The sequence below is a fragment of the Battus philenor genome, unplaced genomic scaffold (assembly GCF_028537555.1).
Source record: "Battus philenor isolate CCGP_79_NKW_IND1 unplaced genomic scaffold, ilBatPhil1.0.hap1 SCAF_10, whole genome shotgun sequence".
Classification (NCBI taxonomy): domain Eukaryota; kingdom Metazoa; phylum Arthropoda; class Insecta; order Lepidoptera; family Papilionidae; genus Battus; species Battus philenor.
The window spans coordinates 3,866,647-3,881,558 of record NW_027181662.1 but is presented as its reverse complement, the minus strand read 5'-3'; the positions used below and the strand labels follow the sequence as shown (position 1 = coordinate 3,881,558).

Below are 14,912 nucleotides of genomic sequence, written 5' to 3'. Positions count from 1 at the left end.
AGTCTACCGTGGTAGCTAGTAAATGCAAAAGTTTTTCTGCCGTCTAGTTTTAAGAACATTGAAATATTTACGTCATTTGATGATCATATAAAACCTCTTTATAATAGTGGTATCCTTGAGGCCAACGCTGTATATTACGATCCTTATACAAAGGTTTATAGTCTTTTCAGATAGTCAATATATGTGCCACTAACGTAATAAATATTATGACTACGACAATAGTGTAATAATTCTGTTAATGAAACTTTTGTCATTAAAACAGATTTGAATAATACTAATAATTATTAATATCTGAATGGAATTTTATTGTAGAATCTTGATGGAGAATCGTCTATCAGTACACAATATGCGAAGTTTTTTTTTACAGTACTGACAACTAATTTCCCGTGAATTGATATTAATATGCTATACCAGTTGGATCAAAACGACCAAACGTATAATTGGGTATGAATATATATGCGTTTAGTGGGTCGTTATGTGTTAAAAAAACAACAGAAAATGAGGCACAACATCATTGAACAAAAAACCAAATTAACAGACGAACTGTCTTGTGACTTATGCTTGAAGTGGAAATGGGTAAGTCACACCTTCATCAAGGCACAGCAGGATATACGTACAAACAAGAATATTAAAAATAACTACACGATGAAATCAGCAATATCAGCCAATAGGGATGTTGGAAGATAGAAGAAAAAATTGGGTGGACAAAATTAAAGATGACATTTGAAGATATAACGATAAGAGAAGATGCCGGTAGCGGTTGGGGTGGCATTTACTAAGAGATTCATGCAGGCCGAATTAACATATTATATTAATTTTTTTTTGTAATAGTTTAGTATAAAAGCAAAAGAGGAATTTCTAACCATGTATTGCAATGGACTTAAAAACAACGTGGGTTCGCAATCGAAGCATATTTAAAGGTCAAATACATGTTTAATTTACTAGATGCTTTAAGTGATATGATGATTTATGTTACTGAATATAATTGGCAATCTATACTTATACTAGAAATACGCTTAAAAGATCAGTATTAAAACAACGAATCTTTTTTGAAACGTATAATACAGTTGAGAGATATAAAATAACTCTATTATTCATATTCATTATTATTATTATTTAAACTAATTTTACAAACAATAATGGCAGTCAGACTCTATCAGGTTAATAATCTTCTTGAGTATTTTTGCTACAAAAACTTTCGATTGACATGCAAATTGTCTATAGTTTAATTTAAAAGTTTCACAAAGTGGCGCAGGCAGGAAAATTATGTTCAATACGAGCTTTTCCTTCCACCTTTGTTTAGTCATCAACTTATGTATAAATTCAACACTTACTTAAATATTCCTTGTAAATTCCAAAGAAATATTGATTCTGTTTAAAAATTCTCAGAATTGTTTAACTTTTGTAGCTTAAATTCTACAGACTATTTTTCATGTTACGAATACATTTTGGAAATATAAAAAAGTGTTCGATTATATTGTTAAATTTTCTGAAGGTCTTTAGTTTTAACCTATACTTATTTTTAATAATAATCATAATAATAACAAAAGGAACAAAAATTTGGAATAGTTTTGTTTGTTTTATGAATGTTTAGTCTATTTTGCAAGAGGGAGTTAGGATTGTCTACCGTCTTTTCCTTTTCATCATCCAATAATACCAATCAATCGTAGTGCTGAACAGAATCAGGCACACTTAATCCAAAACAATATACGTTATAGTAAGTTTCAAATAACATTGGACAAATTTAAATAAGTTTTCTTATTGTACGTACATAGTTCCGGTCATAATTATCTTTTAACTAAATGTTAATAAAGTTATAACAATCAAAGTAATAAAAGTGCTACTCAAATAATATTATTTGTATTTACTCTTCATTGTACACCATAGGTAATAATTAAAAGAAAAGAATCAATTTATACAGAGGCACAAGAGGTGATATTATCACTCGAGGCGATTTCCGCCAGACAACCTTTGGATGGAGATGAGAGACATGAAGAAGAATGTAGTTTAGGGTGCATGTATATATATATACACTCACATATATATATTTTGATTTATATATACATATATGTACATACAAATACATACACTGCTAATGTTCAGAGCGTAGGTGACTAAAAATGTATACGCATTTTAATTAGGTAATTATTTACTTTATTTCGCTCGTGATAAATATGTAATTTAAAAATATCTAAATTCATTTATCTTATGACACTTCTAAATACGCTAACAGGTTTATGTATTATGTAGTCATTATTTTTATCGTTAAAATTGGGTAAATATTCTTATCAGTTATCAATAGTTCCATTTCTCACAAACACTAGTACGTGATTGAAGGCACTTTTCATGACGTTTGTCTGGAAATGCTTAGTAAGATTTGTGCGGTAAATTACACTATCTACAAATGTAAAGCCCCGAGCGGCCACTGAGCCTTGCAATAACGCTATCCGACAATCTTGGACATTCTGTGACATCGGACCCGCTGTTTCTACATCAGTGATATCGTCACATTTGGTATTGACCCTTCAACGCAATAGCCTCGAGGAAAGTTTCATGCTTTTACTACGTACATTTTGTTACAATGAAATTTTTATTTTATTAGACTTTGTGATCAGTGTTTATACTGATCGTAAGTAATATTATTAGTATGATTTGGTTTTCATTTTTCTACACATATTTTTTCACAGATATTATTAATTCTTGACATGACTTTAATTAAGCTAGGAGGACTAAGATGTAAGACCAATATCGAGCTCTATCCAATCGTCTATATATGTATTTTATGTATTTTATTTCTAATTAAAAATAGTCTATTTATGTATTTTATACGACATCAATAATAGTACATAATTTTTAAGGAATAATAACTTATTTTCAGAATCAGTAAATACACATTTTATAAAAATACCAATATTTGTATTATACATTATTTTAAATTTAAAAATTAAATTTTTATCCCGAAATTTCTTATTGATATAACCCAATGGATAGGCTACTTAAAAAGGAAATGTATAGGCCACATATCGCGCAGAACCGATGACTGCAGATCCTTTAAGTTCCAAAGTGCAGATTCCATCAGAAAACTAATAACGATGACCTTATTAAATTAGTTGGTAAATGCCGAATGCTGCCCGCTTCTAACTAATCTTATCAGAAATTTATGGGGGAGGCCTATGTCCAGCTGTGTACGGCATTTGGCTGAAACGTTAAGACGATTAATTACTTTGAGTTACTATTTTATGTTATCGTGGATTACATTTAAAGAAAAGGAAGTAATGACAAAGTACATGTTTATTCATATTTTGAAGAAATAGTATCAAAGGTTTTTTTTAAAGAGCGATGTCGGCTGGCATCTTATATATAACTGGTGGTTAAAAAAAAATCCAATAATACACAGTAACGAAGAATTTTGTTATATTCCACTAACAGCATAACAATGTTTTAAAAGATCCGTAAGTTTCGGTGGTTCAAATGAAAGCTCATTCTTTTTCATATCGTCTGTGCATTGTTATATATACTCACCAACAATAGTCACAAACACTGATCTACAATTACAATTAATTTTTAACAATATGGTAGTAACTAAATATATATTTATTCTACAATAAATGAAATTTATTAACCATGCAATTTTCAAGTCTGTCATGCCAACAAATAGTATTAACTATTGTATTATAAATAAATTAAGACCATAGAGAAAATATAGAAATTATTCTATCAAGTTCGAACACAAATTTAATGAGTTTTCCCATGATTTTCCTAAATCACTTACCTTAATTATTACTTAGGCAAATTAAACAATTACACAAATTAACGCATGCCATGAAGCTTTTTAGGGGGCCATTAAAGTTTTACGAGTTATAAATTTTCAGAAAAACCTTGTAACAAAGTTCAAATTTATTTCGATAACCTAGGATAAAAGTATATTTTATGTTCAAATTAATGATCCACTAATTTGTTCATACATTTTAACTTAATATTACTTATAGGAAAGAAGTAATGCTTATATTAGATTTATATACTTTGTTTCAGAGTTAGTTACTTGTTAAAACTTTTTAAAGTCATAAATCGACTATTGGAGTTATATCGTATTGTCATTATTAGTTCCATTATTTCATAATAGCGCTTTTCGCGTAAGACAAAAATAACCCTAGATAGCCAGTACTGAGCGAAAGAAATAGACTTGGCATTTTGTACATAGTTGGATTGACGGTCGGAAAAACAATTTATTGTCTATATAAATTAAAATGTTTGTCAATTTTAATATTTGTCAAATTACCTTCAAGTTTTTTTTTCTAGAAAAGAACAAAAAAATTAGAAAACTGACTTATGCTTTATAATATCTTATTACATATATGTCTTGATCGAAATATTTATTTAACAATAGTTGACCCGTGGAGATGGCTATGTTGGGGATTTCATAAAAGTAACCGACATAGTCCAGCGGCCTCGTGGCTGAAGTGGAAACCACGGACTAATATGGATTAGCGGATTAGTAAATTGAAGTTGAAATGGCAGCCGCCAAACCAGGTAGCATGCAGATGGCTTCTGAAGTCTTAAGATTCTGAAGTGGAGACGATCTGAGGGCCTGGTAAGTGTAGCGTGGGGCGTCCACCCAAAAGAGGACGGACAGCTTTTTATAGACTTTTCCAACCGGTCCTGTTAAAAATCTATGAAGGGTGCCTATGTCCTTCGGTTGAAATGATAACAATGAAGCTATCCCATTCGGATTTGGACTGTCACAAGTTATTGGCTTGACCCAAAGCAATAAACAAAAAGTAATAAATAAATCGTATGCCAGAATGATATATAACAGTTTAATGTCTTGATTTTCTTTTCGTTCTTTATAATTTTATTGCAAAAATACAATAAATTGTTGATGTATTGCACACGATACTTTTTTTTTAAAAATGATTACTTATTTTTCGGATTTGATTAAGGTCAAATATCAAAGGACAGATATTTTAATTTACTTAGAGGTTCGTACCCAAATATAAAGGAGTTGTTTTTACTATTTTCCTCGTAATTCAACCTTCATGTAACCGTAACTAAAATATAAAAAAAAAGAAATTGCCGTTTTCGAGTATAGTGCTTAGCAACTCATTTGGAAATTCATTTTTATTTATATAGTTGTGCATATACACAGAAAATTGACATATCATAACAATTTTTTTTTATCTGTACGTATGTCTTATTATCTTATTTATATTTCAAGTTTATCATGAAAACCTTTAAAAAATCTCTGTTGGCGAATTAAAGCTTAGTTGAAAACGAAATAAATAATATTTTTGTAATAATAATTGATTTGACCTTTTATTTTTTTCGCTAATATTAAAATAAACGTATTTTTATTAAATAAAGAGTTAATAGTTTTATAAAACGATTACTTTAAGATACGGTGTTTATTAATTTAAAATATTAATCAACTTAGTCAAATTAATTGTAGTTAATAAATACAAAATTACTGACACAAACATTCAGAAACCATTGACATCGCAGCCGTATTGATGTTACGAGTTCAAATACGACTGTAGCAACTGTCAAGACATGTCAATGTGAAGTTATTTGTTAATAATAATAAATCTCGTAGATGTTCTTCAAGTGGTGTAATGGGATCAAAGGAACCTAATATAGTAAAAGATAAGGCTAAAGCGATATCATTATCTCCAAGTAAAGATTACACACCACCGACAACTTCTAGAGACACGGGACATGTGATTGTGAAAAAGGATCAGTCAAAAATTCAAACACCGTGGTATAGAAAACTTTGCAACTACTGTTACAATAGAGATCAGAAAACATTATGCGGTAGACCGACATCAAGTTGGCTCTATATTATTGCATATTCAATTATATACTTTTTATTCCTGTGTACATATACTATGATATTTTTGTATGCCACGTTAACGATTATAAAAATGAAAGGAGACTATCACCTCGTAGATAAAGCTGAATTACTAACGTACGCTCAACACGGAATAGGTTTATCAGCGACCCCATGTGATGTCAACAATTTACCATTAATCTGGTACAAGGATCGCGACGCAAAAGACTACCAAAAATATGTTAAAGCCATTGATGACTTACTCTCAGATAACAGAAGAAAAAGACACGCAAATCAATCAGACTTGGGTCCTTGTGGACAACAACCATACGGCTATGGTGAGAAACCCTGTATAATTATAAGGATTAACAAGCAACTAGGTTGGTCAGTAAAACCTATAGATGAGAACTCTGTCAATATTAAAGATGTTCCGGTACAATTAAAACAGTTGTTAAAAACAGATAAAAGAAAGCTGATCTTAAACTGTGATGGTTACCACAAGTACGACAAAGAGCATATTGGTAAAATCGCGTACTTTCCAGACCCTCCCGGTTTTGACGCGAGTATATTTCCATTGGATATAGAAAAAAGTTCACCGTTGATAGCTATACAAATATCAGATTTCACACTTGGCCTCTCAATAGCAGTCGAGTGCAAGCTGTATTACGACGGAGGTACGTCGTCGGTGCAATTTGTTATTTACGTCACACCTAATAATACAAATGTATAAAATATAAATAAGCTTACTTCATTGGTCAATAAAACTTGAAATATTTTTTTTGCATTTCTATTTACAAAACTAATGTAAGCTGTTATATTCGTTAATGTCCAATAATAAATCGTTTTATATATTGCTGACAATATTTGCGAGTATACTTGGAAGGTAGAGGAGAATTTTTTTTATAAATTAAAGGTTTATAATACCGTTATCAAAAAGTAAGGTTAATTTGTTTATAAAATTTAAATTTCTTACTTATTCTTCTAAATTAATTTCATACCTTTAAAAGTAATCCTCGTTCAACAAAACGCACCATTGGCATGGTTTTTTTTAGTTTTCGAAACAGACAGATTAGTTTTTCCGGTATAGCCTGTGACACCTTCTTCAATTCGGTTTTTATCTCTTTAAACGTATCAAAAAAGCTTACCCGTCTTTTGAGCTTGTTAACAGGCGAATGCAGTGGTTGCGGAAGTACCAATGCAGTATGACGTCGACTAATCGACACAGAGAGACCTTTAAAATAGTCTGGGTAAAGCCAAACAATATTATAAGTCTAATCTCTTATTGTCAATCGACGATTTTCATGCAAGAAATTTTTAATTTCACCTTACCTTTTAATCACAGAGTATAATCTCAATTTCCATAACAACTCACAAACAATACTCATTATGTTTATGTTATAAATTTGTACTGTTTTAATATTGTCAATATTAGACTTCCTTAATAACGGAGAATGGTTTATAAATGTATCAGAATAGATGATGTTGGTATTATATCGTCGTCGGTCGTCCAAATATTACTCGGTTCACAAGTAAGATTATTATTGGCATGTTTGTATTATGTGCTGCTTTTAGTTCTGTTTGTGTCGAAAGTTCCCATTTCTGTCATCTATAATAGCTCAAGCAAAGCAATATAACCATTTATTTATTTATGTTATTATATTACTACATACATATAACGACGAACTTAATGTTGGACGCCTTCACTACAACTTCAAAATTTGTGCGATGCTGAGATAAATTATTGAAGATATACATAGATAATAAATCGAGTAATTTCCTTCGCATTTTGTTAATAAATAAAAATACATCCACTATATAGCCCTGACCTTCAGATTTAACTAATTGCTTCGGTCTCTTCACTATTTTTTATGCAGTCTTAGATTAATATTAAAAGAGAAAACTGTCAATACTATTTATCGCGTTTTTTATCACTCGTTCCATAAATTCTTTAGAAACGCATCCTGTCAAATCTTAACGATGGCAACAAGTTTTCATACAAAATTACGTCAAAAGACCATACTTAAATGTTAACAAACTTTCATATATACAGGGTGTACCACGACAAAATGTGGTTCTGGAACGGAGGTCGTAAATATCTATCTATTACACATCTATGTATGTTCAGTAATTATCTAAGTATTTGCGATATAAGTTAATAATAGACATATTATGTACTATGAAATCATTGGAGTTTTTTTTTAAAAAAAATCTTAAGTTCTTATATATCAGCCGAACCATTCAATATTGCTGAAAATATGTAGCGGTGAAATGAATAGGTAATGTAGCCAACAATCTCCACCCCTGGATCAAGTTTAAACTGTCAACCATATACACACTATATGCGATATATACTTATAATAAAAGAAAATAAAAACAGTGATATATCCCTAAAAATCTAACTTACATTTGTATAAACAAAGATAATAATTCAGTTAGATAAATAATAATTACAAACCAGCATGGAACTCTTTTACCAGCGGTACACATTTTTATTAATAATGTCGACTCAGACAGCCGTTTCATTTTCTTCTCTGCGGGTTGTCTATTTGTTATTATAATAGAAAAACTACAACAGTTTTTTTATAGAACAGTTAGACAGCTCTTGTAGACGATTGTTTTGTACCGCCAGCTCAAATTATACCGACTGCCATGTAATATTATGTAATAACATTTCACTTGTATTGAGCATAACTCTTTATAAACTGCAAAAGCTTTGATACTTATGAATACTAGTTCGAAATATTTAGTTAAACTGATTATTGGTCACAGATGTATAATCTTTGAAGAGGTTAATGTTTTACTTATAGCAGTACAAAGTCTGCAACGCACATTGTAAAATATAATTAATTTTAATATATAGTAATCTCAATTTTGTAAACGCTATTTCTTACCATATTATTATTACGATATTTATTATTTCTTAACCCTTAACTACTCGCACGAATAAAATCGCTTAACTGCTCGCACGGGGTCCGTGGTGACCCCAATTTGTATAAATGAAATTTGATGATTCCTTTTTTTTAATGAAACAAGCGAATAGTAATTATGAAAGTACTTTATTTAATCTATAAGACATAAAAACCACAACTTAAAATAAAATCTAAGGCATAAAAATAAATAAAAAATAAACTTCTACAATAAGGAACATTTTTGCACAACATGTGATCATGCATTAAAATTTCATGAATATTTAGGAACTATAGCGATCATCGTTATTGCAGTTTTGGCAGTAAACAATGAAGTGCTCACTACACAAAAACTTTTTGCATTTACTGCATTTTGTGGAAACTTTTCGGTCACTCTTTCTCAGGCAATTATAGCACCGCCCACGTTTAGTGGCAGGTGGAGCAGGTGGGGTTTCTCAACCATGTACTTCCAATAGCCACCTTTTTACTATTTTTGGAGTTGCGTTGACGTTGGTTCGACGTTTTTGATGACTTTCAACAAGTTCCGTTGCAAGTTGTCGCAAGAATAGACGCCTCACGTGAGTACGTACATTTTTTGTGTTCGCTTTGTGAACAACCAATACACTTATGCATGTAACATTTAAAAAATGAAAAAATAATGCTAATGGCCAACGTTTGGTTCTCCTTCCAACATTATATGTCCCACACAAATGGTCATTAGTTTCTACTCTACTCTTTGTGCTATTATAATAAGTAATTATAGCAGGCTTATTCTTATCACCAGACACTGGGTCAATGTCTGCATTGAAGACAGTAATATCACAGATTTATTTGGCTTTGGTACATAGGATACCATGCTCATTGTTTTTTGAAATCCAGAAAGGGAACTGGTTGGAATTTTGGTCATCACGTACATCCAGTAGCCAATGTGCAATCCATGTTTGATAACTGAGGAATAAAAAAAGACCTATGTAAATAACATATTTGAACGAAAAATAAAAAAAAAATTCTAAACCAGTAAAACGATAGAAATTATCATTCACTATAATATATCATTCAAGGTTATATCAATATCCAAATAAAAACAATAGAATATAAAAAGCTTCCCTTTCTCAAAAAAGTTACGTAAGTACTCGCACGGGGTCACGGCTCAAGACAGCAGCGGCGTGGTCTTCACCTACAGCGGCCTAAACGGTACTAAAGTATGTTCTTTAGCGCATATTAGGAGGCTAGCGGGCACACGGGGAGGTTCTAACCGTTGCAAGTGCATTTTTTCGATGCGCGAAAATGCGTTGACCCCATGCGAGCAGTTAAGGGTTAAACCAATTATTTTTGGAGTGCATGTACCATACATTCGTTGTTTCAGCTCTTAGACGTCAATTGCAAGGCACATGCCTCCTCTGAAGATAAGTATGTTTATCTTTGGGGAAGGCCTATTCCGCTACCACCACCCTTTCTACCATACAGTATTTGCCAGCAAATGAGCTATACCTCTTTAAAGTTTTTCCACCTATAGCCAATCATGTCGTAAAAATAGTCATAAAGTAATAAGTTGTTATGTAGTTAATAATTGTTAATAATAACACATTTTTAAAAAGCCTGCAGATAATATATACGGACTTATATAATTTTTCTATTTTAACAGAAAATAATAAAAACAAAATGTACAATTCCATTTACTTTTTATCAAATTAAGCGAGGTAATATTTCTTCAATAATGGGGAAACTTAATTCAATATTTCACAGAGTAACAGAATATTTACTTAAACAAATCTCTTACATATTTACGACTAAACAGAGAGAACTTATTGTTCTACAGGATTATTTGTTGGTCGGGAGAATTTTAAAAAATGATGAATACAAAATAAAAAAGTATGGTTTCTGACATCATTCCTAAGGTATTTTTCAGGGTAGTTTGAGTTATCCATCTTAAATTAAATTAAATATGTGAAGTAAACCACATACCTGTTCCATACGGAAAGTGTATTTACAGAATTACAGGGTTTATTATACACCTACGGGAATAATATTATGAAGGGCTCCTTGTGGCGACGTTGGTGAACGCGTTGTCCTGTTGCGTATCTCGGCATTACTAGAAGTGAATCGTCTGTCGACAAACAAATTATTTTTTCTTTTCTTAATCGGCATCGGTCGAGATTCGCCGGTTAGAAATTGACACGAATCATTGGTCTCCAAATATACTTTGATTATAAAATCACTTTGTTTTTTTTTGCAAACATGATGAACAACTCGCAAAAAAAAAAAAACCAAGGCTACCCTTGTCCTTTTTCCGCTTCTTTACTTAACGGTTTTGTAAAGCAGTAAATTTTATATTAAAATTCTGTTGCCGGACACATAATAACTTCAAGTGTTGCAGCTACAGTTTCAAAGTTGAAAACTTATAGGTTAGACAAATAAAACAAAAACAATTATATTTACGCAATAATTTATTCATACACTAATAATTCAATTTTTATCATAATCACACTATTAAAAGAGTTGTTAAGTAGTAAATACATAAACATTTTATTTTATTTTAAATCGAATTAGTTTTTATAATGTAAAACCATCCTAGCCGCAACATATTCGATTCACTTAGAGCTTAAAATAATTATAACGGTTTGAATAACTAGGACTTATAAGCGAACACATATTTTTTTTCATCATAAACAACGTTTTAACAATTATATTATATTTAAATTAATTAAAAATATCTTATTTTAACATCAAATAGAAAAGATAATCAAATAAGTCAGCATCAAAGAACATATTTCCAAGTAATCGTAACAACAAACTCTTTGCTAATTATAATAAAAGTATGAACACATTAAAACTTAAACATAGATTAAAAATATTTTGTTTTAGTATATTTGTTAGAATCATTCGACGACATTATGTATTGAACTAAAACAACTAAATGAGTGGCTTAAGTCGATAGTAAAATAAAAATTTCCAAACATATAAGTCCATGTTAGTCAAACCCTAAAATAGATACAAGAAGACAACTTATTCCGATCGGAGGAGAAATACTCAAAAAGTCTAGCTTCATCTATATCGCAAAAAAAAATATACAACTAACAGTACTTTATTATTTTATTATACTTATAAATACACAATTAAATTGAGTGCCACTGATTGTTGTCTGTTTTAAAATCTTCAAATTTTTAAATAAAAAACCGAGAATTAATTCTAAAACGAAACATATGAAGAGTTGTTCAACTAAACATTTTTTTTTATTTCTGCTCTATGCTTTATTATGTGCCAGTCTTGTGGTATATTTTAAACGACGAGGTCAAAGAGGTTTGATTAAATTATTATATATTAAAGAAAGAGCCAGTAAAGTTATTTGCAACCAGAACGAATAGATAATAAATTAATAAACGCTCCAATCGGACAAAGTTGATACACTTCAGCAAGTAACTTCGCGAAGTTTGACAATCGTAACTATACTTAAAATATTTTATTGGCACTATCTATGTATAATACCTATCACAATCGGACCTTGCAGGTTAATTAAATATTATAATAAGGTAATATTAATAAGTATCATTTTCAAATAGTAAATTATTTTGGGATTCTTTGGATAATGTGACATTTATAAGACTATAGCTTCATATGGTTCTGCCTTAATGCAAAACATTGATCATTCGTAAATAGATGATATTTATATGACTTGTATATTCAAGTATTATATTTGGAGTCAAATTTATGTCTATCAATTTCAGGAAAAGAGAAGCATTAAATTTATTTTTCAATATAGCCCATTGATTATGTCTTATGAACATGATTACTGATGTGATATTGTATTACTTTCATATAATTATCATCGTTTACGAAATCTATTATAGTTTACTCGTTATATTATTGAAAGACTTCACGTAATTAACTTGTTAAGGTATTTATATCGAAATCTTTTTTGTTTGTTGTGTGACATTACAAATCAAGTTTGTAAAAACATAACATATAACAACAGATATTTTTATAAGAAATCAAGTCTGCGTTAAGACAAAACCAAATTCATATACATTAAATTCTTGCGATGTCATATTTAAATTTGATGATTGGAATGTTACCTTTTGCCCTTTAAGGGTTATAATTTCCTTTATTTTAGTTTAAAGCTACAAAGTTTGCAAATAAATATGTCAAGTCGATAAGTTTGTTAATCGTATGCATTCGACTGTCAAAAATGCTGATTTGGAATCGATTTAAAAATATATCTAAAGATTGCTACTTGCTTCATTCGAGAACTAATATATAATTTTTGCAAAAATTGTAGTTTTTGTCGATAAAATTAGACATCCTGAAAGCTATTATGTTAAAGATTAAAGAGCAACTATTATAGATTTAACTTTAAATCAGCTATACAATTCCCGTCCAGGTTAGCAATATTTATTGTAGGCTTATCAAAAATAGAAGGATTAGAGTAATATATATCACAAAATATATTCATTGTTATAATGATACGACTTTGTTTTCCATACCAAGGCATAATGAAATAATTAAAACAATTACACTCAAGAAAATATCAGTTGTTTAACATTTACACCTAGATACCATGTACGAAAATCAAAAATAAAACCTAAAATTGGTATTAAAAATAAATTATTAGTAGTTAAAATATAATTTTATATATTTTAAGAGTAGCAACGATGGAATGGTATCGAAAACAATAGTCTAAAAGTAGGCCTGACACCACATTCAGACTGGACCACTGAAGAAGAGGTATATCTGATTCACTCGGTTATACAGAAATATTGAAAACATTGGACTCTACAGCATGCAAAGATTGGGATGGTGCAATAAACAATTAAAAATAGCGTGCCTGCTAAAAGAGGAGTAAAATATCTAAATATTCATTACAAAAGCTTTTAAGTCGAATCCAAGTAAAGTATCCAATCAACTAATACAAAAAATGTAGGCTATTAATTTTTCAATAACACTATCATAATCAGCAGTGAGGCTTACAAGTACTTCAATTCAGTCAATAAGATTTTAATTGAGTCAAATTTTAATTTCATTTTACGGCATGCTATGTAGACAAAATGTCGCTACAGGCAAATACAATACTAAAAGTTATGTATTAAAATATTTTTTTTAGATTTTGTAACCACATAGACTTTGAAATACAAAAACAATGAAAATTTCTTAAACATTTCTCAGAAGATAACTAATTTGTAGAAGTATAAGAAGAGATTTGGATAAATATAACACTACGTCAAACATTAAAAAGATAAATATCATTTAATAACAACTATATTTCAGATTTGCGAAGGTATTCAAACAAATTATAACGAAAATAAACTATTCCTAAGAACATTTCACATTTGAATATATTTATAAACGTTAAGGCCAAATTCTCAAACAAATACATCTATAAATTATATTGTTAATATTAATAATGGACGAACACATATCATTCGAGCGAATGCAGTCTACGAATACGTTAAGTCATTGCTTTCAATTCAATTAATCTTAATTCGAATTAAATGCAATATCTACATGACATTAAGTGCACTTCCATACACTTATATAACTATCATGATGATGTCACTATATATGATAAGCGTTATGTATAAAATAATAATTAAATAGTTCTACTCAAAAAATAGGACAGTGCACGAAATGTGTAGATTTTGAATAAAAAAACAATAACACTCAAGACTAAAGGGAGCAAAACAAAGCGTATTTTAAAAACTAAACTTCAAAAACATTTTTTTGTAGACTCAATTCCATGAGATCGCACTACTCAATTTGATTTATTAAATCACATTTTACAGGCTTCTATATACTCACTCGTTATAACCTCAATGTACATTTAGTATCCACCATCAAGTAATCTCATAGTCTTAAGTTCACAGTATAATCACTGCATTTTCTTGGTTTTGGCTGATAAAGATTTTTTACTAGGCCATATTACTGTATAATCCGAAATTTGTATTGGTTTCAAGTCTCACTCGTTTCTGGATTTTAAATAGTGAAATTAAGAGATACTGTAATCACATTATGATGGTTTTAATATTTTTAAATGAAAACTTCTAATATATTCAAGCAATGTCACAAAGTCAATGTCTTCAGATGTGAAGAAATGCCAAAAAGGACATGCACAAAATGGTAAGTATATTCGGTGACGACAAAAATCCTTTACTCCAACTGCAATCTAACTCCTTCGAGAGTACCTGCAA

At 30.0% G+C, this 14,912-nt stretch overlaps 2 protein-coding genes across 2 annotated transcripts in view; one reads left to right on the top strand and one right to left on the bottom strand.

Moving 5' to 3' along the window:
• The first annotated feature begins 5,609 nt into the window (after positions 1–5,609).
• On the top strand, positions 5,610–6,554 carry LOC137926744 (probable sodium/potassium-transporting ATPase subunit beta-3). The gene has a single exon (XM_068770435.1). The coding sequence runs from the start codon at positions 5,610–5,612 to the stop codon at positions 6,552–6,554; it is 945 nt and encodes a 314-aa protein (XP_068626536.1).
• Positions 6,555–14,284: 7,730 nt separating this feature from the next.
• The window catches only part of chp (chaoptin), an 82,730-nt gene continuing 82,102 nt past the window's right edge, over positions 14,285–14,912 (bottom strand). Inside the window, exon 24 of the mRNA XM_068766534.1 lies at positions 14,285–14,906. Coding sequence (XP_068622635.1) covers positions 14,802–14,906 — 105 coding nt within the window. The 3' untranslated portion in view covers positions 14,285–14,801. The remainder of the gene's footprint in view (positions 14,907–14,912) is intronic.